Genomic DNA, 23210 nt, shown 5'->3' with positions numbered 1-23210 from the left:
AAATGGACATGAAGGACGACTCAGTGTTCAAGCCTGGGCTCTTAGGTGATGTTATTAAGAGACAGTGAAGCTGGTGGGAGATTCTGTTTACTGGAGGGGAGAGAATGCTGCCTTTTGAACTTGTGATATATGAACATCTGAGAGGAAGGACGTCAGTGGACACAAGAGGAGTGTTAGGAAAAGAGGCTTTACCTGAAACAAAAAGTATAACCAAGTTCTGTAAAGAAAAAAAGTGCATTAACTTAAGTTTGAAAAAAGTCAGTAGCACCACATATGACTAGATAACACAAATTATATTTATCAGTAACACACTAAGAGGGATCCCTCTCCACCAATGCTCATTCTATTATGGGTGGCAAAGAAAATGTTGTTTTTTCAAGAAACACGCCCTCTCTAGTTGATCGTTTCTATTTAAATACATACATTGATATTTTTAAAGTAAGAATAAAAGAAAATTCTCTCATATTAAATTTCTCACAATGAATTTACTGTTAGAAACTAATTTCCTCCCTCTTGAAGGCTCAAATCACTAGCTTCAACCAACTGTGGACCTACTCTGTATTGAATGGATGTGTGCATAAAAATAACTTGACAGCCGGGCTCGGTGGCTCAGCCTGTCATCCCGTGCCTTTGGGAGGCTGAGGTGAGTGGATTGCCTGAGCCCGTGGATCCGAGACCCGCCTGGGCAGCGAGACCTCATCTCTACAATAAATAAAAAAATCAGCCGGGCGTGGTAGCGCATGCCTGTAATTCCGGCTACTTGGAAGGCTGAGGTGGAAGGATCGCCGGAGCCCAGCAGGTGGAGGCTGCGGTGGCCGGGAGCGGCCACTGCACTCCAGTCTGGGTGACAAAGTGAGACTCCAACTCAAAATAAAAATAAAAATAACGTGACATAGATTTACTTTAAATTTAAAATTCAGATCTCTAGTTCATATACATCTAAGCAGAGCAAAAATTTAGTAACCTAATTATTAGTAGAACTTCCTATTTGCTGGCTATTAACAAGTGATCTAACTTTAAGAAACTACAAAAACAAATGTGCATTAGACTGAGAGCACGAATGTTACTGTGTACAAAGGGTCTTCTGTGTGTGGGACAAGAATCTAGGCAACACCACTATTCATACATTATGGGTGCTATTTGCTCCATATTTGAAAAAAAAAGGATATATAAATTAAATGTCAAGAGTTTAGCCACAATGAGGAAAATATTAGAGTTGTTATTTCTTAAACACAAATAAAAGAGTATCAATCGTGAAACACAGACATTAGCAAATTTACTCCACACACGGAATACAGGCACTATTTTTTTTTTACTTTAATATGCAAATTTAAGCAACTACCCCACAAAATCACTTCTGCTAAAGCTTTTCATTATCAGTAAGATCTTTCACAATATTAAAGTATCACAAGTAAATACACAGGACTATATTTTGTCTGTTGATCTTTGGCACATTTGTCAAGTTGAAGAATCTCAAAAGGCAATAAAAATGTCTGACTGTTTTGCACATTCTTTTAATCTTTACATGAAAATATAAGGCCGCAAAAAGGCAAGCTGAAATTTCAGGATATGTGGAATAGTTTTAATAAAGAGTTTTACATACAGTACCCTTACATATAGAACAATGTGTTTGCAAATTTAAATAATATCTGAATGTACAGTGGCATGTATTCTTATCAAAGATAAATTCAAGTTTACTGTCTATCAGTTCTAAAATGTATTTATACAGATTGCTAGAACTGATAAACAGAATGAGGCATAAAATATTCAAGTGTTATATGTCATCAAATAGCCTCCTCTTAACAGTCTTTTTCCCCTTTTAAAAAAAATTTCAAAACCTGTACATACATTTTTAATTTTTAAAAACAGTCTGTTAAAAGGTAACATTTCATGTTAACCCCCGATTCGTATATTCTATAGTAATAAAACTAGATATGTGTGATATAAATATGTGTGAATTATGTACATATGTACGTTGAGTGTTTGTTTAAAACAAGCATACACACTTACGCACACCTGCGTATGTAGCACTGGGGGCACACACGACTCACGTGAGTACTGGCAGACGGTAGGACCTAGGCTCAAAACCCAGCAAGAGCTAACGCAGCAACTTAGTTGCCTTTGGTTTCAGAAATTAGTCCATTTGTGATCAAAGCTAAAAGGTTTGAGTGCGCATGTATTTTTTAAAAATAAAAATCATCTTCAGAAATGAAGCTTTTCCAGTAATCCACTACTAGCAGTTTAAAAAAATCCATAACCACAAATTATTTTGATACTTCTGTCACTCCTCATCCCAGCTGAGGTTATTTACAATTTCTTTTCTAAAGGCAAACACCAAGCATATTCAGGATAGAACTGTATGTTGAAGCCTGAATACTGCCATTCAACTATATATAAGGTCTATATATAGCGTATGTGAAAGATAGGTTTCAGATGGACTGATGGCATCGTGTAAGACTGGAGGTGGGAGAATGCCCACAATATTTAAGACTCTCTTTCCAGTAGTATCTTCGTTGTTTGGCACATTGAACCCTTCTGCAAGTCAGTTTGTTTTTAATGAGCTGAATGCCTGCAATATATTCCAATTATTTGGTGTTTTTTTAAATACATTCATAATGAAGTAAAATTCCACAATTGCTTTCCCCAGAGTGCGACTTCTACTGTCAGTTTTCTGATTAAGGACATTCATCACCCAAGAAGCAGCTCATGATCCTATAAAAGTTTAACTTCCCTAAATTTCCGTGCAGCTGGACCAACTGCTGAGAAGACAGTTCTTACAGCAACCCTGTAGAACCCTTCAGAATTTAAATTTCCTTCACACTTTGGTTTTTGGCCAAATGCTGGTTTATAAATGTGGATCTTTCTACTAAAAACTATGTAAATATGCCATATTTCTTTCTCTAGGAATATGAGCTTCATTTAAGCAACTATCCAAAAATTCTGCCAATTTGATTCCCTTAGTATAGATTATATTCTACTTCATTGATCCTTGGCATATAACACGTTATCATTTGCAGCTTGCTCATAATTTTTTAATATTAGCTTCTTTGATGAAGTTGTTTTTCTTTTCAAGGTGCCATCCTGATGGCATCACAAATCAGTAAATGGCCAGACATTACTAAGCTTTGTACTTATCCACTTAGCAGTCATGTGGATAATAACAATGATTTGACTGAGGAGTGCCACATTCTTTTCATTAAGTGTCCACTGTCGTCATACAGAGCACAGCGTTGCTATCTGCTGTACTTTGCCCATGTCTATTAGGAGTTGTTTTATGTGGCGCTTAAGCTGGGGCAGTCTTGTGAGAGGATCTGGTGGCTCCAACTCTCCTGTGAAATCAAGCCAGCTTTCCAGGACTAAAAAAGAGAAAAGAGCAAACAAATGTAAATGGAAATTGGAAGAACAATCAGAAAATGGTACAATTAGAAGGCTGGAACTATGATAGAGACAAGAGTTTACACCTGGTCTTTAGAAGGCCAATATGCTCAAGACATTTGTGAGAGGTTTAACATATGTATATCCAGCCCCACAGACTTCTAGTCTCTCTTGGCAACCTTTATCTGTCACTTGAGACTAATTATGCAGACACACGCACATGCACGTGTGTGTGCGTGCGCGCACACACACACACACAAACTTAATTTTGAATGTCTTCTTTTACTCTCTTCTGGAACAAGAAACAGTTTCCTGTGTCTGCTGCTCAGGGTCCCTATTTCTTTAGACTTAAACCTCTACATCATTTAAAAAAAAAACCTACCAGAAACATATTTTTTTTTTAATCCAGAAATTCTTTTTAACAAAGAAAAGGAAGTGGCAATTTCTCTGTGTTTTCAGTTCTATTATGTCATCATCACAAAACACACAAGTGTATTAAAATTCTAGGCAGAATGCAATTAATTACACTCTAAGCTTTTTAATCTACTTAAACCATATAAACTCTAAGTTAGCTTATATTTGAATGGAAGATGCTCCTGAAATGGGTTTCCATTTCTCTTTTCTCAGGGGGCAATAAAGCAGAGGAACCCTAACTCACTGTAATGGAGAAGTATGACATGCGTTGCAAAATTTAAAAAAGAAGTGAGGGGTCAGAACACAATTTATGAACACAGGAGGAGAAAGGAGTGAGAGAGCATAGGCAGAACACTAGGTTAGGAATCAGGTGATTTGAGTTTAGTTTCTCCACTGTAAAATGGGGATGATAACTTTCCTGCCTCCTTTTCAAGGCTCTCGCGTGGTGATAAAAAAAATGAAAAATATAAGAGAAAACCATTTGCAAATTTAGATGCAAGCTTAAGGTTTACCTATTTAAGCTTGGGAAGTTTTTGTTACTCTCACTAAAAAATACACACCCAAACGCTCAGTGTTTTTTCCCTCATATTGCAAATAAGCGTAAACTCCTTATGTTTATATGGATGGTGGTATTTAATCCATATCTACCTTACAAAATAAAACCAAAAAGATTTATACCCAGTCATACTGTTTTAAGCCTGAAAGACCCTACATGTGTTCAACATGATGTGAAGGGGAAAAAAGATCCATCAGAAGGAGAGAGTACTTGCAGTCTTGATCCCATCATTTAAAGATTATTCAAATCACTTCTGAATCACAATAAACACACTAATATAACTGCATTTTAGTTCTTTCTTAAATTACCATCAACTTCTTTTTCTATCAGGTCCATCCGGCTGGTAACTTCATTCTGCACATTTTCTATGTGGGTAAGGAGATTGAGCTGCCACTGAAGATGCGAGTCTCCCGGGTCTTCTGTGCCTTTTTTATCATTATAAACCAATACCATATTCCCTTCGGCTGGATTCTTCTGCAAAGGACCATCAGAAAACAGACCTCAAGGACTGGACAAAATTCAGTGTCATAAACACTGAACACTGAACACTTCACCACCCAAATGATGATGAGATTCAATGCAACTCCTTAGATATCTTTAAAGGCACATAACCAAATTCCAGCTTATGGTCCTTAAGAGCAGATGTACCCACTGCCTCTCTCCCCTATGCCTAGCATAGGTTACACAGGGATTCAACAGAATGTGCTAAATAAGTGAAGTCACTAACTCTATTCTAGAATTAGAATGTTCAGCTAATTTGGACTGACCCCTTCCTCAATTAATCTCAATTATTACTTGATAAGGAAGTCTGAGAAATTAAAAAAAAAAAACAAAAAACTAATTTTAAAGTTAACTGAAATCAATAAGAAGTGAAGGCACTATATCCCCAAGATAATCCCAGTGAGCAGGAAATAAAATTGTAGATATCCAAGTACCTCGATCTGTAAGAATTCAGCTTGCAGCATGCAGGGATTGCTATGCATTTACGATCCCTTTTATCTAACATATATTTTTTAAAAAGGAAGGCAGATTATTATACCCATATGTACTTCCATGTTCTTTCTCATAGACATTTTCATTTGGAGTACAATGTGGCTAGTGATTTTTTTTAGAGGCATCGAAGCATGCTTACAAAACAGAAACTTTTGCTAGGGCAACAGTTGGCTAAATTACTACAATGCTGAATGAGGGGTCAGTGTTTCCCTGTAGAGAAAACAAAAATGTCCTCATCTTAACAATGACTTGTGAATTGGAAACACAAGTAAAATCTGGGATTTCAGAATGTTTTACTTCATATAATTTTCCTTTGTTGTTCAATCATATTTTCCCAGCAGAGACCAATGAGCCCATTTTACCGTGTCAGTCATTCCACGCTCCTTTGCTGAGTACTGTAAACAGTTTTTATCTCCCACGTGGAATTCTTGTTCTTCTTCAAAACTACTAACATCATCATCATCTGAGCTCCCAGGGTCTGTGAGACATCTGCAGTCCTGACCAAAACTTTGTGGCTTTTGATAGCTGTGCTCACTTGTTATATAAGTTCCTTCCATTTTTAGGGGCAAACGAGGTGGTTCCTTATGATTTTGTACATATCTCTTCTCTTCTAGATTAACAGTGTCTTGTACCATTATTTTTTTCTCCCCAGCTATTACTTGATCTTGGTCTTTTCGCTTCCCGGAACAAGCCCAAAGATGGAGGTCAGGATGATGTTTATTCCTTAAAACAAAGGAAGAGAAAAAAAAAAATCAAGGAAAAAACAATCTAGTAACAATACCAAAATGAAATCCAGCACTAGGTTAGCAGGAGGTCAGGGACTTAAGATAAAAGCAGATGTGTTCTTTAGGTGAACTTGCTCCAGGAACTCATCCAGAATTTGAATTTTCTAAGTTTTAAAGAGATACTCAGAAAAGCAATATCGAATTTAATTCTTTTGCTAGTTCACATCATCATTTGATATACACATTTCTTTTTCTACTGATTTTTCATTGTCATTTGTTTCATTGTACAACATGAAAAACTTTAATTAAAAATTGATAACTGCTAATGACAAAAAAAAATTCAACTATAAATGTATATAAAATAAAAATCTCCACCATGGCAGTCATAAATAACTGAGGTATAATCTTCCAGACATTTTCAATATACATGAAATTATTTTTTAAGTGAATTAGCACACACAATCTTTTTACACTACTGGGAATCATACAATTTGCCATTTTCATACATAACATGCTATGCGCATCTTGCTGCATCTGTACACACAGATTTCTCTTTCTCTTACTCTAGTGGCTGGACAGTACTAATACTGTATCAGGCTAGTCTAGTCAACCAATTCCCCACTGATAGGTGCATGTGTATCTTTGCACACAAGTCAGAATGTATCAGATAATTTCTTGCTAATTTTTAGATATGAAATTTCTGGATAACATGTGCCCATTTTCATTTTGATAGGTACTGCCGCAGTGGCCTTCAAGGGGACTACTAATTACAACCACAACAATAAACAATGGTTTATGATAATGTCCATTTACTCCATCCTCATGATATTGTCAGTTAATTCTGTGGTAACTAACATTCTGCAGTAAGTAAAACATGAACCAAATCATCAGAGTTGAAGTAAAAGAAAGACATTCGGGGGACATAAACCTTTCCAAAGGCTCCGTAGTGTTTGCAAATTAATAATTTCCAAGCTAGATAAACACTTGTAATACCTAAGTATTGTTTCTGATATCAGAAATTTTATTTTTTGGGTCCCTAACAATTTGATATACAGAAAATTCTAAAATTCTCAATCTGGAAAAGTCAAGTAGAAAGAAAGTTGGCACTGCAGACCTGTAGTTCAAAGGGTTGAACCCCACTGTGCCACTGAGGAGCCTAGACAAATTACACAACCTCTGTCTTTGACTATCCAACCATAAAATGAGGCAAGACCTATTTTTCAGGCTTATTGCAAGGATTAAATGAAATATCACAGGAGAGCACCAATTTCTGACATGTGCAGATTTTCAATAAATAGCAGATAACAATAACAAATATTATTTAAAATATACCTGTAAGCATATAAGGCAAAGATGGTCCAATTAAAAACTATGGCAAAATTATTAACGCAGAGAGAAACACATATTGATACCAAAAAGGAAATTCATGTTAAAAAATGGCTTAATAAATTAGTCCCTCCCTCAAATCTTAGCACTTACATGACCCTTTTATTTAAAAAAACAAAACAAAACCAAAACCATATTCACGTTTATGACATACAACTGAAGAATATTTATTTAACAAATAGTCACTGATTACTTATCCCTATACTATCAATTAGGGACAAAATGATAAGATACAAGTCCTACTTTAAAGGAACCCACTTTATTAAAGGGGAGACAGACATTTAAAAATTGTACCGAAGTGCCTGACACTTGTATTCACAGAGCTTTCCGAGAAGGGCCTGGTCAACTCTCTTTGGGCTGGTAGCCATGAAGAGGAATCTGCAGGGAGACTAGTGCTAGAAGGTGATGCTGGGTGTGAGTAAAAGCCTGAAGCTATGAAAAAGCTAGCTGCATCCAGGGATTGTGGTTTGGTGTAGCTGGAATGTTTGGGGAAAAAACTTAGGAGACAAAAGATGTGGCAATAAAACAAAACAGAATACGTATCACTGAAGGACTCAGTCTTTGTCCACTGGGCAGAGGAAGACACTATAGGTTATTATGCTAAAAGGAAGCAGGCTTATGGAGCTCATGCTGGCAGCTGTACAAAGGATAAACTGACAGAGTTAGAGCTGGGGTTAGACTGGAGCACAGGACACCAAAAGGCATGGTGATGGCTCTGTGAAACGTAACTGCCTGGCTGAGACAGGACCAGTGAGAAAGGAGAGAGGAATAGACCAATGAACAGTGTTCAGAAATAATAATGGGTAGGATGTGGTGGAGGGGAAGGAGGGAAGGAAAGGAAAGGGGAAAACAGAAGGGAAGGGGGGGAAGTGGCAAGTTTCTGGCCAAGGCAAGTGTGTCCAAGGCAAGAAAATCTTGTGAAGAATTAGTGAACCACCCTTCTTACTAATATAAAATATGGGATTTTGTTGTTTGTTTTAAACAGAATTCGAGGCAGGCATTAGGAAGGACTGAAAATGAGAACTTCAAAACATTCTGCCTCTTTCTTTAGGAGGTTCAGACCACTTTTTAAGGGAACACTGTATGGAATGATTAGCACATCTAGCACACAGTAGTTACCCTCATCCTTTCCTTACCAGTCTTTCTCGACGCACACGCCTACCTTGCCTATCCTCTTGGCAGCATTCCTGAGGGAGAACACCAGATGTGGGCTCACCACACCAACTGCACTTCATTTTGTGTATATGGTTAACACACAAAACAGCAGGACAGGAACTAAAATTTGTTGACATACTAGATGCCGTATCTACCTTTAGCCAAGCTTACCCATTCTAAGTCAAGAGAAAGGAAGCAGCTAGTTGTCTAAAAAGTCAGTCATCTCTCCTTACTTTTAAAAATGAAACTTTATTCAAACACTTGTTCCCCCTGTCAGACTGCTGCTCTGGACCTTCAAAAGGCCAAGAGTGTTTGTTTTAATTAAAATGTACTGTGACATGTGACCCTCCCTTGACCACCCTTCACTTACTTCAGTATGCCAATCTTCAGCTGTAACCCATGTAGGACTTCTGTAACACCATAGACATCAGCAAGCAGATGATGTGTGGAAACTATCTTTTTGGCATTGAGATGAGAATAATTTTCTTTTAAAAATGATAACCCACACATTCTCCCATTATTCAACCATTCCTTATCATAACGGTATTTTGCACTCCACCTCTGACCTGTAGATGAAGTTGACATGAAAGTCACAAAGGATTCCACTTATTCAGATTTCCATTCAACTGCTACTCTACTAATGTTGCCCATTAAGCAAGGAAGGCCCTAGCAATGTACCTGTTCACCAAGGAGAAGAAATCCACAAGGATGTGGTCCCCTGCCAAGAGAACTTCCCATTTTTATGTAGCGGTTGTATGTCTTCTAGAAAGGGCTAGAGCACTGGACAGAACTAGAATGGGGCTCTTCATTTTTTCACTAAGCTTTGTTTTGAAATGGATGGAACAAAAAGTTCTAGTTGAGTGAACAGGAATCCCTCCCCCACGTCTGTGATTTCACAGACTCCTATTTAATCCTATGTCCTCGATGCCAATACAAACTAGATCCTACTACAATTAGATGTGCATGTATCTGTGTCCCCTACTATACTATGACGTACTTGAAGGCACGGCTTGAATCAACTACCTCAGCAACGTTTAGCAGATAGGAGGCATCCAATAAATGCTGGTGAACAAATGAATAAGAGATAACTACATTTGTTATTAGATGAATACAATAAACAAATGTTTCCAATAAATGCTGGTGAATGAATAAACAAATGTATACATTCACATAGGTCGGAATAACTGTCTTGCTTCTTATTGTGACTTCTTTTTTTCAAAAAGTCTTCTTTTCAATTGCCTTTTACTTTACTTAAAACTCATCACTTCCTGCCTCGGAGTCTGAAATTATGCTCAATATGCAGGACACACTATTTGAAGGCTTCTAGCATAGAGGAGGGCACTATGCACAATGGACTGGGAGTGGCACAGGCACCATCTCAACTGGCCGCATCTAGTACCTTCCCTTTGCACAAGGCAGGCAGCTCTGTGCTCTCACTGCCTTGCCAGTCAAATAAAGCGCTCACAGGTGAAGATCTGAGGCCCCATCTGCCCTGCAACGAGTGCACAGTACTACCAGTGGAAGAGGAGTAAGTTCAGGATGCAGGGCCACTCGAATTGCCCAGCTAGAAACCCACACACTGGAGTGGACAGAGGCTAATCTTCTCCAGGAAAAAGCCATGTCTCTTCCTTTCCAGGAAGACGGTAATTTTGTTTGCAAACTTATGCTAATGTCTGTCTGAGTATTAACATGGAAAATAAAACTAAAACAGTGAAAAAAAATTTTAATGTTAATGTGGAAGCAGAGTCTCACTTACTGTCATTGACAGGTTCTTGAAAACTGTGATTACAGTGAAATGACATACTGTATGCCACAGGAACTTAATTGGTATCCCTCTGCAGTACATCATTTCGCTTCAAGTCATAGCTTCCATGAACCTATGGATGACATTAAGTGACGACTAACTGCAGTGATGGCTCACACAGTTGATGCCCTCTGGAGCCCGTGGGAGACCTGCAGGCCCCCCGTGGTCAGCATGGCACAAGCCTCACCTGGTGGGTCCCTGCAGATGTAGCAGATGTACTGTTCTGGAATGCTTTCCTCCAGCAGGCCCATGCACACGCTGTGCTGCCAGCACAGGCACTCTTCACACTGTGGGAAATAGAGGATGCTACAGTCACTGCACCCCAGGGAGGAAGGACACATGCCCTTCCTCTGCATTCGCTGGCTTGGTACATGCCGCCACTACCAGTTCAATTCTAAGGTGACATAACAAAAGCAAGCTGGATTTAAGGTGAATTTTATTTTTGAAATGGTCAATTATTTTAAGAACTTCTTTTTGCGACATGTCAAAACATGCTTTGATCAACTGATTACTTAAATAATAAAGAAAGTCATAATTTACCTTGTTCATTTCCCAGTGATATTTAGGAAATCACATCCCTAGTAATCTTAAAAATAGCATATGAAGCGATACTACACTTGATCTTATAGAAAGCGTTTGGCAGTAATGGGAAACTGTCAGGGGAGGGGGGTTGGGACTGGCAGTTGAGGGAAACTGCTAGGGCAGGGAGGGGCATACCTCATCCACAAGGGTACCTGCATCATCAATGTTTGTATACCTAACCCTGAATTGTGCCCCACATCTTTATAATTAGAAAAATAATAAATAAACATTTTAGGTTATGAAAATACAGAATTTAGAAAAAAAGAAGTTTATAACAGTGTCTATAGCAATGCCCACTTAAAGTACTACTTATGTGGTGAAGCTATACATATGAGAAAACTATTGAAGAAGGGGAGAAAAAACAGGAGACTACGCTTTCTTTGTTCCTGTAACTAACACCTCCATGTCTTCCATGTCATCACAAAAGAGGGACTATGCTTCCTCCCTTTTTCTTAGAGATATCCTTCACATAAGGATAGGTTGTTAACCCTGGCATCAGAGTTTTTCTTTCTTCTTTGAGAATACTAGAAATGTTTATGCTTCCATTTCTGCCCATCGAAGGGTGATTTATATGCTGTTAATCATGAAGCAACATGGATGAAAACCAGTACGAGAAGAGTTGCTGTGGCCTACCCTTCCACATGGAGGCAACCCATCCTCATGGCTCGTAAAAGGAGCGGTAGCCTGAGAGCCTCACGCTCAGTACCCCAGTAAAAGGAGAGCAGCCCTAGAATAAGAAAACTGCCTGCTTCACTTGATTGAGGACTCCTCATCATTACCATTGGTATTTTAAGCATAACAGTAGGTCAGAAACCTCTATCTGCTGTAAGATGGTTAGTAACAAGAGACAGAGGCACTTGCTGAGTCCCTGAAATAATTAAATGCATTACCACACGAGACAGAGGTCAACCAGTTACCTGAATCATGAAGCCATTCTCCTCATCCATCTCACAAATACATCGCACAATTTCATTAAGAGCATCATCCTCATCCTGAGATTCCTCGAAATTGGTTGAATCAAAGTCCTGATTATACTCATCCCCACTCAGAAGCAAACTCTCTGTTGAAGAATCATCTAGGAATTCCACATCTGATAAGTCTAGAACATACACAAAAAGTTTACTCAGCACATTTTTTTTCTATTTTTATGTCATTTTTCAGAAAGAAAGGAGCTAAGTGAGGTGAATCTAAGTTATTAAGCATTTAAAAAGTTGGGCGGGGGAGAAATGGGAACAGAGTACTATGCAATGTGTCTCTGGGGAAAGAAATGATTTTTAAAGTTCAGGTAATTAAGTCTGCTTCCATCTTAACGTATACACTACTATAAAAGTAACTCAAAGTATTCCCTAATCTTCATGCTTACAGAAGTTATGACTAGGAGGCTGGCATTAATAATTTAAATTTGCATGGTTTCAAAACACTTTCCCAAACATCATCCTTTTTGACTCTCAAAAGAACTCTAGATTGTAAAGAAAACAGTTTTATTACTTGCAGTGTAGAGACACCTTCAGATAGGCTAAGGAGCCTGCCTAGCTAGGGTCTAATACCAGCAATACCATCGTCATCAGATCAGCAGCATCAACTACCATTGTCCTTGACATGCACCAGGTACCATACTAAGCACTTTAAACATAAGACATGTAACTTGCTTGAGTATTGGAGCCAGGAAATGGTAAAGCTGACCGAATGCAAGAACTGACTGCCTGATTCTCAAGTTTGTGTAATCATTTCACCAGTTTTTCTTAAACTAAGGACTATGAGTACCCCAAGGAATTTTTTAAATGTGTTAATTTCACTTTGATAAATATCTTTTAAAAATTAAGCATATTCTAGAAACCAGATTATGTGGATGACCACTACATACAACTTAATTTAAACACCAGGTATCAGGTCTGTGTTTTTAACAGTGTCAATGCCAAAGCCTACCATTTTACTCAGGTTACAGAGAAAAAAAAAATTGAGACAAACATAAGGGAACCAATTCTTATGACAAAAGAAATGAGGGAACACTAAGAGAGGTTTTGTCACAGTGAGAATGGAGAAATGTTAGGAATATGGGAATCATTCTGAGACTTGTAAGAGACAACAGGCTGCATGAGCTCCTGAAATGCAGGTTAATCAGGGATCACCCAGGGACAGAGGCGCTTCCTCATCTCCCCTTCCTGTCCCTGGTCACATCCTGCAATATCCCTCACCTGCTCCCCTTTCTAGAATGCCAGAATTCATGGAACAAGTACTCTGCATTGCTGAATGCCACATTCCCAGTGCTTAGATGGCCTGATACACATAGTCAAAACTCAGATCAGATAGAAGTTGGGTGGATGCCAACTACAAAAAATATGTGATATTTTAAACACTTCAAGTAACTTAGTGTTTCTTCTATCAGCTTTTTTCCCTCCGACTCCATACTTTTGTATGCCTTGTTTTTGGTTTATTCAAAAAATAAATAAATGATTTTTTCTCTTTGGGGCCTTAGACTATCTGGGAGGAAGGAGGGTCAGTAGAAATGAGATAATGGCAGAAAAATACCTGAAAATATTCACGGAGTAAGAAGTAAATCAATTAGGTATGGAAAATCTAATGTTAATAATATAACTAATTTTGAAAGAAACTACAGAGGAAAATTTTATCCATCCATAATCTCGCTGGCTTAAATCTAAAGTTAATATCTTCTCTTGGGCTTTCCCAAATATAATTAGACTAGAATGGGCATAAACAGTTGTAACACTGTTGCAGCATTTATATGGTATTAAATGGATGACAATCATAATGTAGTTTAAAATGAATTTAATTTAAACCTATATCACTGAAAGGAATTAGTGTATATTTCACATATGGCCAAAACGATCAGGTTTTAGTGTTAGCATGACAGTTTAACACATTTGCCAGAAAATCCAATTTAAATAACTAATTCCCAAGCATTAAACATATGCTTGACTGAACTTTGGAGGCTGAGAAAATGGGTCACTGGGTTGAAAGTTATATACGAAGCAAATAAAAGCTCCCTCTTACACTTAACAGCCACCTTGACAATGGTTCTTACTGAGTGGCCATAAGAACACCTGCTTCCTTCCAACCACTGTCCTTAGAACTATCGTTGTTATTTCTGAGGACAGTGTTTTCAAAGCGTGGTTCCCAGACCAGCAACATTATCACCACCTTGTAAGAAGTCAGAAATTAAGAGGGCAAGGCCCAGAAGTATGTTAACAAGTTCTGCAGGTGGTTCTGATGCATGCTAACACTTGAGAAGCTCGGGCCTCAGTCCTCTGCCCTTATTTATTCCCTGTTCTTTCTTTAGTTCAGTGCCTGATCACACACAGGGCAGGGCAGAGACATGGCAGAACTGAGTTTAGTCTATTCCTCCTCCCATGCTCGCAAGTGTTTTTGTTCCAGCACCACTGCCATCCTAGATGTAACTCCCATTCTCCATCTCTCTAGCAAGAGATGACCTTCAGAGCTTGGCAGCTGACAGTATAGGATTTCTCACCAATTTTCAACCTTTTGTCCCACAGAATCACCCAGAAGCTATACCTTGCCAGAAACCTAATTTAATTGCACTTGTGGTAGGTCCCAGTATTGGTATATTTTAAAAACACCAACAACTATAAGGTCCACCTGGGGTTAAGAACCACGGGGCCATGTAAAAAGGAATCCTGTGTTTGCTGAAAAAAAGAGGTACTAACTTTTTCTTAATCCCCCCACCCCGCTACCTCAAATTTCTAAAAATTAAAATTTCACAAGTGCTATGTGCTTATTTTAGGTGAAGAAAATTCTCTTCCCAGTGAGTCAGGCAGGGAGGAGTTAGGTTGGGAAGAGCAGGTAGTAACATGAAAAAGAAAACTTAACCTAGTATCCATCATTTAGGGCACTTAGAAGAAAGGACAAGAGAGGAAATGAGTTCAGTCAAAAGGATGCTGGGCTTTACCCAGCAGAGACCCACCCTCATTTCTCATGCCTGTCGCTGGCCCCCGCTCTACTGTGTTGGAGCCTACACTCATGCCACAGTCCTCCAGAGCTGGGAGAGTCTCTCTGTAGCTTATTATGCTGGAAGGAAGGGAAGAGTCTTCAGCACCTTCTACCATCAGGACGGGACCCACAGGGAACTCTGACAGATTTCAACCCCCATGAGCTCATGTCTCTCCTGACATGACCTTCTTTCTACCAGAGAGTGTTTCCTTCCTGATCATGTTTAAATCATTGATCCAACCACACTCCCAGTTCTTTGGTTAAACATGTATCTGTGACCAAGAATTCAAACGGTATTTTTAAGACTATCATAAATATTTCATAGAAAAAGCATTATCTTTGGAGTTAAGGTAAACTTTGGTTACAGTTTTAATTCCAAAATTAGGCTAAAAAGTTGCTTAACCTCTAAGTTTCTGTTTGTTTATCTATAAAATGTGGAGAACAATACTTACTCTATAAATTGGTAGTTAGTAATATAAACATAAATGTATGAACACCTACAGAAGATTATATGCTAGACACCAATTATATTATATATTAGACACCAATATAAGTTTCCTTGCCACCATTTCTCCCACCAATAAGTATAAAGCTAATTTAACTTTATATACATTTAAAAGTAGCTCAAATTTCTAACGTTGAGACTTTCATATTAGATTATGTGACAAATTTTTAATTGTGTGTCCTGCTCAACTAGGCAACCGACAAAGTATGTTTTAATCTCATTTTCACATTTAGGAATTTTAAGTCTTGTTTTAACCATTACACAAGTACACATACTTTCACCACTAAGATCAACAGACAGAATTGCCCGTGGGTACTGATAGGTTGTAGTTTTCTCCGTAAACATGTTTCGCGGAGCCAGAGAACTCCCAGAAGATCGAGTTAGTGGAGAAGAGCACCTTTCGAAAAATTCTAGGGAACTGTCTTCATAGTCTGAGTAGTCTGCAACATAAGATACATAAAGAAATATATTAAGTGTCAGGTAATCAAGAAGGGTCACTAAAAAAATAATGAGAAAGTCATGTTTCAGGATATATCAAATAATCAGGCCACCGCTTTCTCGTCTCATCCATGAACAGTTAGATCATTATGTAGCTGATAAATCTGAGTATGGTAAGAACATCTGAGAAATAAATACACCCCAGGCAGTATATACATGGTTGGGAGCGCCAGATTCTAAGTGGTACCAGTAAACGCTTGTGATGTATTCCAAATGCAACAAAGGATTATTTCTACATTCCCTCTCCATTATAATCACAACTATGTCTGCAGTTAGATAGGCAAGATGAAAATTAATCTTTTTTTGTTGTTTACAATTTGTAAAAAGATTCTCCTGATGTCTATCATGCTGATTATTACAGTGATAACCTGATCAATAAATCCTTCACACAAATTAACAAGTCCTGGAAGAAATCTATGAAAGTTCTGTTCTTAGCTTGGAGGGAAACCTGCAGATGTCAGCAAGGGGAAAGGCCAAACACAGTAAATGTGGTTCTAGGCATGTGGTACAAGAATCTGAATCCAACAAGCGCACTGTCACAATCTAAGATTTGCGGGAGCACAGTGAGTACAGGGGATGAGAATTGAGGCTAGCATGCAAGGACCCAGATCAGATCCAAGATTTCTTTTTCTAAATTTTTATGCTTTATCTCTAAAGGTTGTATGGGGGAGCAGGATGAGACACAAGACCAAGTCCATTGTGAGGGTCACCGCAGCTGTGGGATGGAGTGTGGGAAGGCACACACAGAAGTAGAAAGACATTTCAGAGGCTGCAGTAGTAGTCCAGGCAAGAAACACTGGTGTCTTGGCCTGAGATCATGGCAACTAGGGGAAGGCTTGGAGAAAGATGCAGTGCTGCCGCAGACCAGAGGCTGAGAGCAGAGATGGTATCATCAAGATGGAGTTCCAGGTTTTTGCTTGAGCAACTAGATGATGAAAGTGGGTCTGAGATGGGGCTGAAGAATAAATGAGAAGTGAAGAAAGCAGAGAAGGAATATGATTTTATAGGAGGGCATTTAAGATGTGAGCTCCTACACAGTCCACACGAACCTAAAGATGTGGGCATGGGGGTTGGTGGTGGTGAGAAATGCCAGGATTAAGAATAGAAAGACAGATGTTCCTTCCTTTTAAAAGAAGCGGAGGAGAAGATGGATATACCCAGGTAAGCACACGGACATATAGGACAGGAGATGCACAGGTTCCCTCCTGATGACGTCTATCTCCTTAACCGTGTGTGGCAGATTAGGAATAAAGAAGAGATGGGAACGAGTAGAACAAGCTGAGGAAAGACACAGAAGGAAAAAGCAAGTTTATAAGAAAAAAGTCCTAAGAACACTGGTCTGTAGTGAGCATCCATTTGCAGTTGGTGGTTGCAGGAGGCAGAAGAACTGTCCCTCCCAAACATGTCTAGTTCCTAATCTCTGGGACCTGTAAACATAATACATTCTGTGACAAGGGTTAATTAAGGTAGCAGATAGAAGGATGTTTGCTAATCAGCTGACCTTAACATAGGGAGACCGTTTTGGATCACCTGGGTAGGCCCAATGTAATCACAAGTCTCCTTGAAAGTGAAAAGGGGAGGCAGAAAAATCAGTGAAATGACACAAGACAGACGGGGCAGCCACCGCTGGCTTTGAAGAAGGGAGGAAAACATAAGCCAAGAAAAGTAGCGGCCTCCGGAAGCCAAAAGGGCAAGAAGATGAAGTGTTCCTGAGAGCCTCCCAAAGGATTGCGAGCCTGCAGACACCCTGACCTCAGCCCACTGAGACTCATCTGGACTTCTGACCAGCATGAAGAGAGTAAGTGTGCACTGCTTTAAGCTCCAGTGTGCAGTAATTAGTGACAGTGGCAATGGGAGCTGACAAGCAGTCGTCACAAATGCCACGGAGCAGCCATCAATGACCATGGGCTCTCGAGGTGCCAAACACAAAGCTAAGTACTTCACAGTACTGGCTCTTTGAATACTCACAATGGCTCCAGAAGGGAGATGCACTGCCAGGGCTATTTTACAAACAAAAGAATTAAGGCAGAACAGGTGGATCAAAATGATCAAGGAGCCACAATCAGTGGCAAGGCCAACATTCAAATCCAGTCAGCCTGACTACAGAGGCCACACTTGTAACCAACATGCACTATCAGTGAATGTCCACATTAAAAGTGTGCACAAGCTTTCAAGCTTGTTAAGACTCAGATTCCTGGACCTCAACTCCAGTAGGTCAGGCCTGGGAACAGGCCTGGGAACACTCCCAGATGACTGACGCTGATGCTGCCAGACAACAGCAATCTTGGAGCAGCACTGTGCTATTCTGCCTCTTGTGGCCTCAGTCACTGCACAGTTTGCCCAACACCATCCTAGGCATAAATGGACAGAGCACTTATTAAATGCTAGATACTGTGATAATCACTTTACAATGGTTACTGCATGTAATTATAATAACAAATCTATCACTACCATTTTAAGAGCAAGGAAACTGGGACTTGGGACTTAGAGAATTTAAGTAATCTGCCAAAGGTCCTCTAGTTGCAGCAGTTTTGAGTAGGACTTGAACCCTTATGCTAAACCTGCAAAGAACGTAGGTTATACCTTCTTATCAACTATATTCCCTATTTGCCCTCTCAGCAAAGCACAAGTCGAATCTGATTGTAAAAATAATGAATGAAATCTCCATTTGGTGCTAAAAATAAAATATGACTGATAATTTCTGTTTTAGTAACAAATGAATAAAATGTCTTGGCACTCCACATCCTACTTGAATGGTGTTCCCCAATGCAATCCCCTCTGGCTATTATGAACAAAAGTCTCCTGCTCTGTTTCAAGGCTTAAGTCAGACGTAGATTCCTACACAGAGACATTTCCTTGACCACTTCTGCTTTTCTAAATCTGAGATGTTTATTTTATAGCACTCTTACCACACATATCAGAACTTTCTGCTAAAGATTTATGTATGTTTCTTCTTATTCTTACTATGCACTCACATACTGACTTACAAGATCCTTGAAAAAAATCTTTGTTTTCACTATATAATGCTTTCAATTATCTTTGCATTTCTAGCTCTCATTCTTTTTAATTTTTATATGTTTTCATGTATTTACAGACACATGAGAGATTTGCTAAAGTAATGAAACTAAAAACTGACAAAGATGTCAATCTTAAAACCCAACCAGGGACTTACACAAACATTGAAGGCAATGTTACTTTTACATCTTGTAAACTAATCCTGTTAATCAAAATATGTTATTCCACTATTTCATGGAATAATCAGAAACTATACTTATCTAAATTATTACTTTTCATAACTTCATTTAAAATACCCGATAAGGATAAGAACTTAGTATGCCAACAAAAACACGTAAAAAAGTGTTGAAGGGAAGAAAATACAGTCTGATAAACAATCTTTAAAGTATTAACACACAGCATGGTGGCTAAAGTAAAAAATTCAAAGTTTGAGTCAGTGCCTGGGTTTGAGTGTGCTTTTTACCACTTGCTAGCTATGCGAGCTCCACAGTTCTACTTCTGCTGTAGTTAACTGTAAAATGGGGAAAACAAGTTCTACTGAACAAGGTTAAAATAAGGATTAAGTGCAATAATATTTACAAAATGTTCGGTTAGTGTTTAGTATGTAAGTACCAGCAGCATATGCAAAATAACATTGAGTAGTGAACGAAAAAATAATTTTTAAAACTCCCTCATGGTGCTAATTGTAGACTAAAAATCATTATACTAGGAATCTCATACAGTAATGATGTGAACTTTTGAACATTAAGATGTTTTTAAATTTTTAAAGTTATTTAAAATCCTGTATATTTTTCCCCTTAGACCTCTCTTCTAATTTAATCATCTAAGGAAAAGTGTCACTTCAAGAAGAATGTAAATAGCTCAGAATAAATTCTCTTCAAATCCAATAAATAATTACAAAGAGGATGGTAATTATCAAACTCAACGACTGCTGTTTATAAATAGCAATGCTGCTGTGCAGCTTACCAGGATTCTATTAAGATTTTCATTTACAGGCCTGGTTGCAAAATGTAAATAAAGATACTTGTCTTTTCATTAAAAAATAAAATTATATAACACTTTAATTATTTTTTAATGGTTCTTTGTAAAGAGTTACTACAGTCAAGGGCTGACCACAATTCTGAGGCACAAGGAAGGTTTCTTTGCCATTTTTTCTCTATGAAGCCTCATCATTCTTCTGTCTTCCAAGTTACCACTTACTCATTCTCGCAAGTTCTCTCCTTCCCTCACTTTGCTGCCAAGTGTGGCTGCCTTCTTATTTTGTTTTGTATCAGCCCCTCACTGTTATCTTTTCCTTATGTTCACAGGTATTATTGCATATAAGATTCTGAATCTGCTACTAAATACTGTTACATGCTTAAGTTCACTGACGTTCCATAAAAAGACTTACAATAGCTGGTCACTCATACACTGACAATTCACTTTATATGGGCTTATATTTTTAAAAACTGGTTTAGTTACATCTTTTAAAAATGGACATGACATAAAGACTATCAATACCACAAACACTTAAGTACCAGTCAGGCAATTTAGAGGTTACTGTCATCGTTGGTGAGGATTCCTTTGTGCCTCCAATTTGAACTTGTAGCACCTCCCTTCCCCACCTTGGAGGTAACTACCTCCCGAATTTTTGTTCATCATTCTCTTGTTTTTGTTTTTGTTTGTTTTTTTTTTTAACCTTCCTTACATTCATCTGAATCCCTAAAAGCTAAACAGTTTAACATTACAACTTTCTGATCTTTACATAAATGAAATCGTATTACGCTTTCTTCAGTGACTTGATTTTGAGCTTGCCATATTATTCCTGGGATTCCTGTGGCTGTACTTCCTTTATTTACCTAGGGAGAGGGATCCCGCTGGAGGGTATTACTTCCGATAGAGAGCTGGGCTGCTCCTGTGCTGCTACGAACACTCTCATATTTGACGTATCATGTGTTTCTTCAGGAATGTTTAGGCCACGTGGCACACACCTTCAGTTTGACTCTCCAGTGCCGACCTGTTCCCACAGTAGCTGTGCAGTTGCCCTCATTTCCTCAGCAACAGCTGAGATTACCTACTTTGTCATTTTTGCCAACATGGCAGGTATGAAATCAACTTCACTAGGTTTTAAAATTTGTGTTTATCCAGGTTTTCAAAAGATTAAGCAGCTTATTTTATACTTACCTTATTAGAGTTCTGCTTCTGTAAAATATCTACTAAAGTCTTCTGCCCATTTTCATACCGTATTCTTCTTGATATGGTAAGAATTTGAAATATATTCTATAATCTTTTATCAGATATAAGTGCTGTAATAATTTCTTGTGGCTTGTAGCTTATCTTCACTGTCTTTACGTGTTTTTATAATCAGTGTTCTTAATTTTAATCCAGCAAATTTTCAACTTTTTCTTTTAGGGTTAGCACTTTCTGTTTAGAAATCCTTCCCTTTCCAAAGATCATAAAGATATCTTTCTGTACCATTTTTTAAAGCTTTATTGTTTTGCTTTTCACACAGTCCTTAATAAGCCTGAAGTTAATTCCTGTGTACAGTATTAAGCAGAGATCTAATTTCACTTTCCTTCCCCATATGGATAACAAATTGTTCTAACATCGCTTAGTTAAAACTTGATCCTCTACTCATAATCTGCAGTGCAAGCTCTATGGAAAAATATATAGATCTGCTTCGGATTATCTATTCTGCCCTTAATCGATACATCTATTTTTCCAGAATATCTCACTGCTTTCATAACTAAGATGCATAGTAAATTTCCTCCTTATTCTTCTTCAAGACTGATTTTATTATTCTTAACTTTTTACTCTTCCATATTAGGTTTCAGCATCAGCATTGAATTTACAGATCTGTTTAGCATGAACTGACCCCTTTTCAATATTGAATCTTCTAACTTATGAACATGAATTACTCCCATAGATTTAGGCCTTTTTTAATGTATTCAAATAAGTCTTTATAATCAGTAAGTCATAAGTTTACAAAACAGTATAAGTGCATATGAATGTGTCAAATGGCTTTTCTACATTTATACAAATAGTAATTTTTGTTTTCTGTTCTCTGCTACTGTGGTGAATTTCAGGAACTGATTTTCTGATGTCTAACCAACTCTCCATACCAATCCTATGTAGTCACATCGTTTTTTACACATCACTAGATTTAATTTCATAACATTTATTTATGAGTTTTGTATCTGTGTCCATAAGTAAAAATAGTCTGTGGTTATCCTCCTTTCCCATATTATTCTCTCCTGATTTTTATAAAGAAGTTATTTAAATCACCTACTATGAACCTGAATTCTATTTGTTTACTAAAGGAGCCATGATAAATTACCACAAATCTGGTGGTTTGGAAAAACAGAAATTTATTCTCTCAAATGAAGGCCAGAAGTCTCAAATCAGAGCTCGGCAGCCATGGTTCCTCTGAAGGCTCTAGGGACAAATCCCTCCTTGTCTCTTGTAGGTTCTGGTTGCTCCACCTCCTTAACTTGGGGTTGTATCACTTCAACCTCCGCCTCCATCTTCACATGGCCATCTCTCCTGTGGTTCTCAAATCTCCATTTTCTTTCTCTTAAAAATATACCAGTCACTGGCTTTAGGGTCCATCCCACATTCTGGATGATCTCATTCTAAAATACTTTACTTCATCACATCAGACAGATCGTATGCCCAAATACAATCATATTTACACCATGGGTTAAGACTTAGACATAAATTTGCTGGAGACACCATTCACACCACTACAAAATGCTCCCTCTTCTTTTACATTCTTAAATAATTCATGTAAGTTTAATTAATTCATTTTTTTAGAAAGTAGGATTTATTGAGAAGACAAAAAAGCTCCCACAGTGGGAGGGGACCTGAAGGGATCGCCCTACTTAGTTCTTTTAATGTTTAGTAGAACTTGGCAGCAAAACTTTCTGGGCCTAGCCTTTTTTTTTTTTTAATGAAAATATTTTAAAATACTGGAGACTTTTAAGGTCTGGAGAATATTCAGGTTTTTACCTTCTTCTTGAGTTTGATTTCTGGCAAGTTTCCATACTTTCATCTAATCTTTCAAGTTTATTGGCATAAAGTGGTTTATATAATCTTCTCTTTGATGTCTAGATCATGTGTAATTACATTTTCTTTATTCCTAATATTGTTTATTTGTGCATTTTGCCTTTCCTTTCTTAATCAGTTTTTCTAGAGGTTTATTGATTTCTTTTTAGTTTTTTCAAATAACTAAATTTGGCATTTTAAAATTCTTCCTAG

At 38.0% G+C, this 23210-nt stretch overlaps 1 protein-coding gene across 5 annotated transcripts in view; it reads right to left on the bottom strand.

Moving 5' to 3' along the window:
* Window positions 1-1302: 1302 nt before the first annotated feature.
* Window positions 1303-23210, bottom strand: part of PHF20L1 (PHD finger protein 20 like 1) — a 72315-nt gene continuing 50407 nt past the window's right edge. For 3 of the 5 annotated variants that reach the window (XM_008061954.2, XM_008061952.2, XM_021714410.1), the window contains 7 exons: window positions 15737-15901; window positions 11908-12089; window positions 10596-10695; window positions 8975-9170; window positions 5701-6061; window positions 4654-4819; window positions 1303-3356 (listed from right to left, as the gene is read on the bottom strand). In XM_008061954.2, the coding sequence (XP_008060145.1) occupies window positions 3214-3356; window positions 4654-4819; window positions 5701-6061; window positions 8975-9170; window positions 10596-10695; window positions 11908-12089; window positions 15737-15901 (1313 nt within the window). In that variant the 3' untranslated portion in view covers window positions 1303-3213. The remainder of the gene's footprint in view (window positions 3357-4653; window positions 4820-5700; window positions 6062-8974; window positions 9171-10595; window positions 10696-11907; window positions 12090-15736; window positions 15902-23210) is intronic. The other 2 variants (XM_021714409.1, XM_021714411.1) reach the window with 1 other exon arrangement.

This window comes from Carlito syrichta, unplaced genomic scaffold (assembly GCF_000164805.1).
Source record: "Carlito syrichta isolate Samal-C Ts95f unplaced genomic scaffold, Tarsius_syrichta-2.0.1 Scaffold305643, whole genome shotgun sequence".
Taxonomy (NCBI): Eukaryota; Metazoa; Chordata; class Mammalia; order Primates; family Tarsiidae; genus Carlito; species Carlito syrichta.
This window is presented reverse-complemented; position numbering and strand designations above follow the sequence as displayed.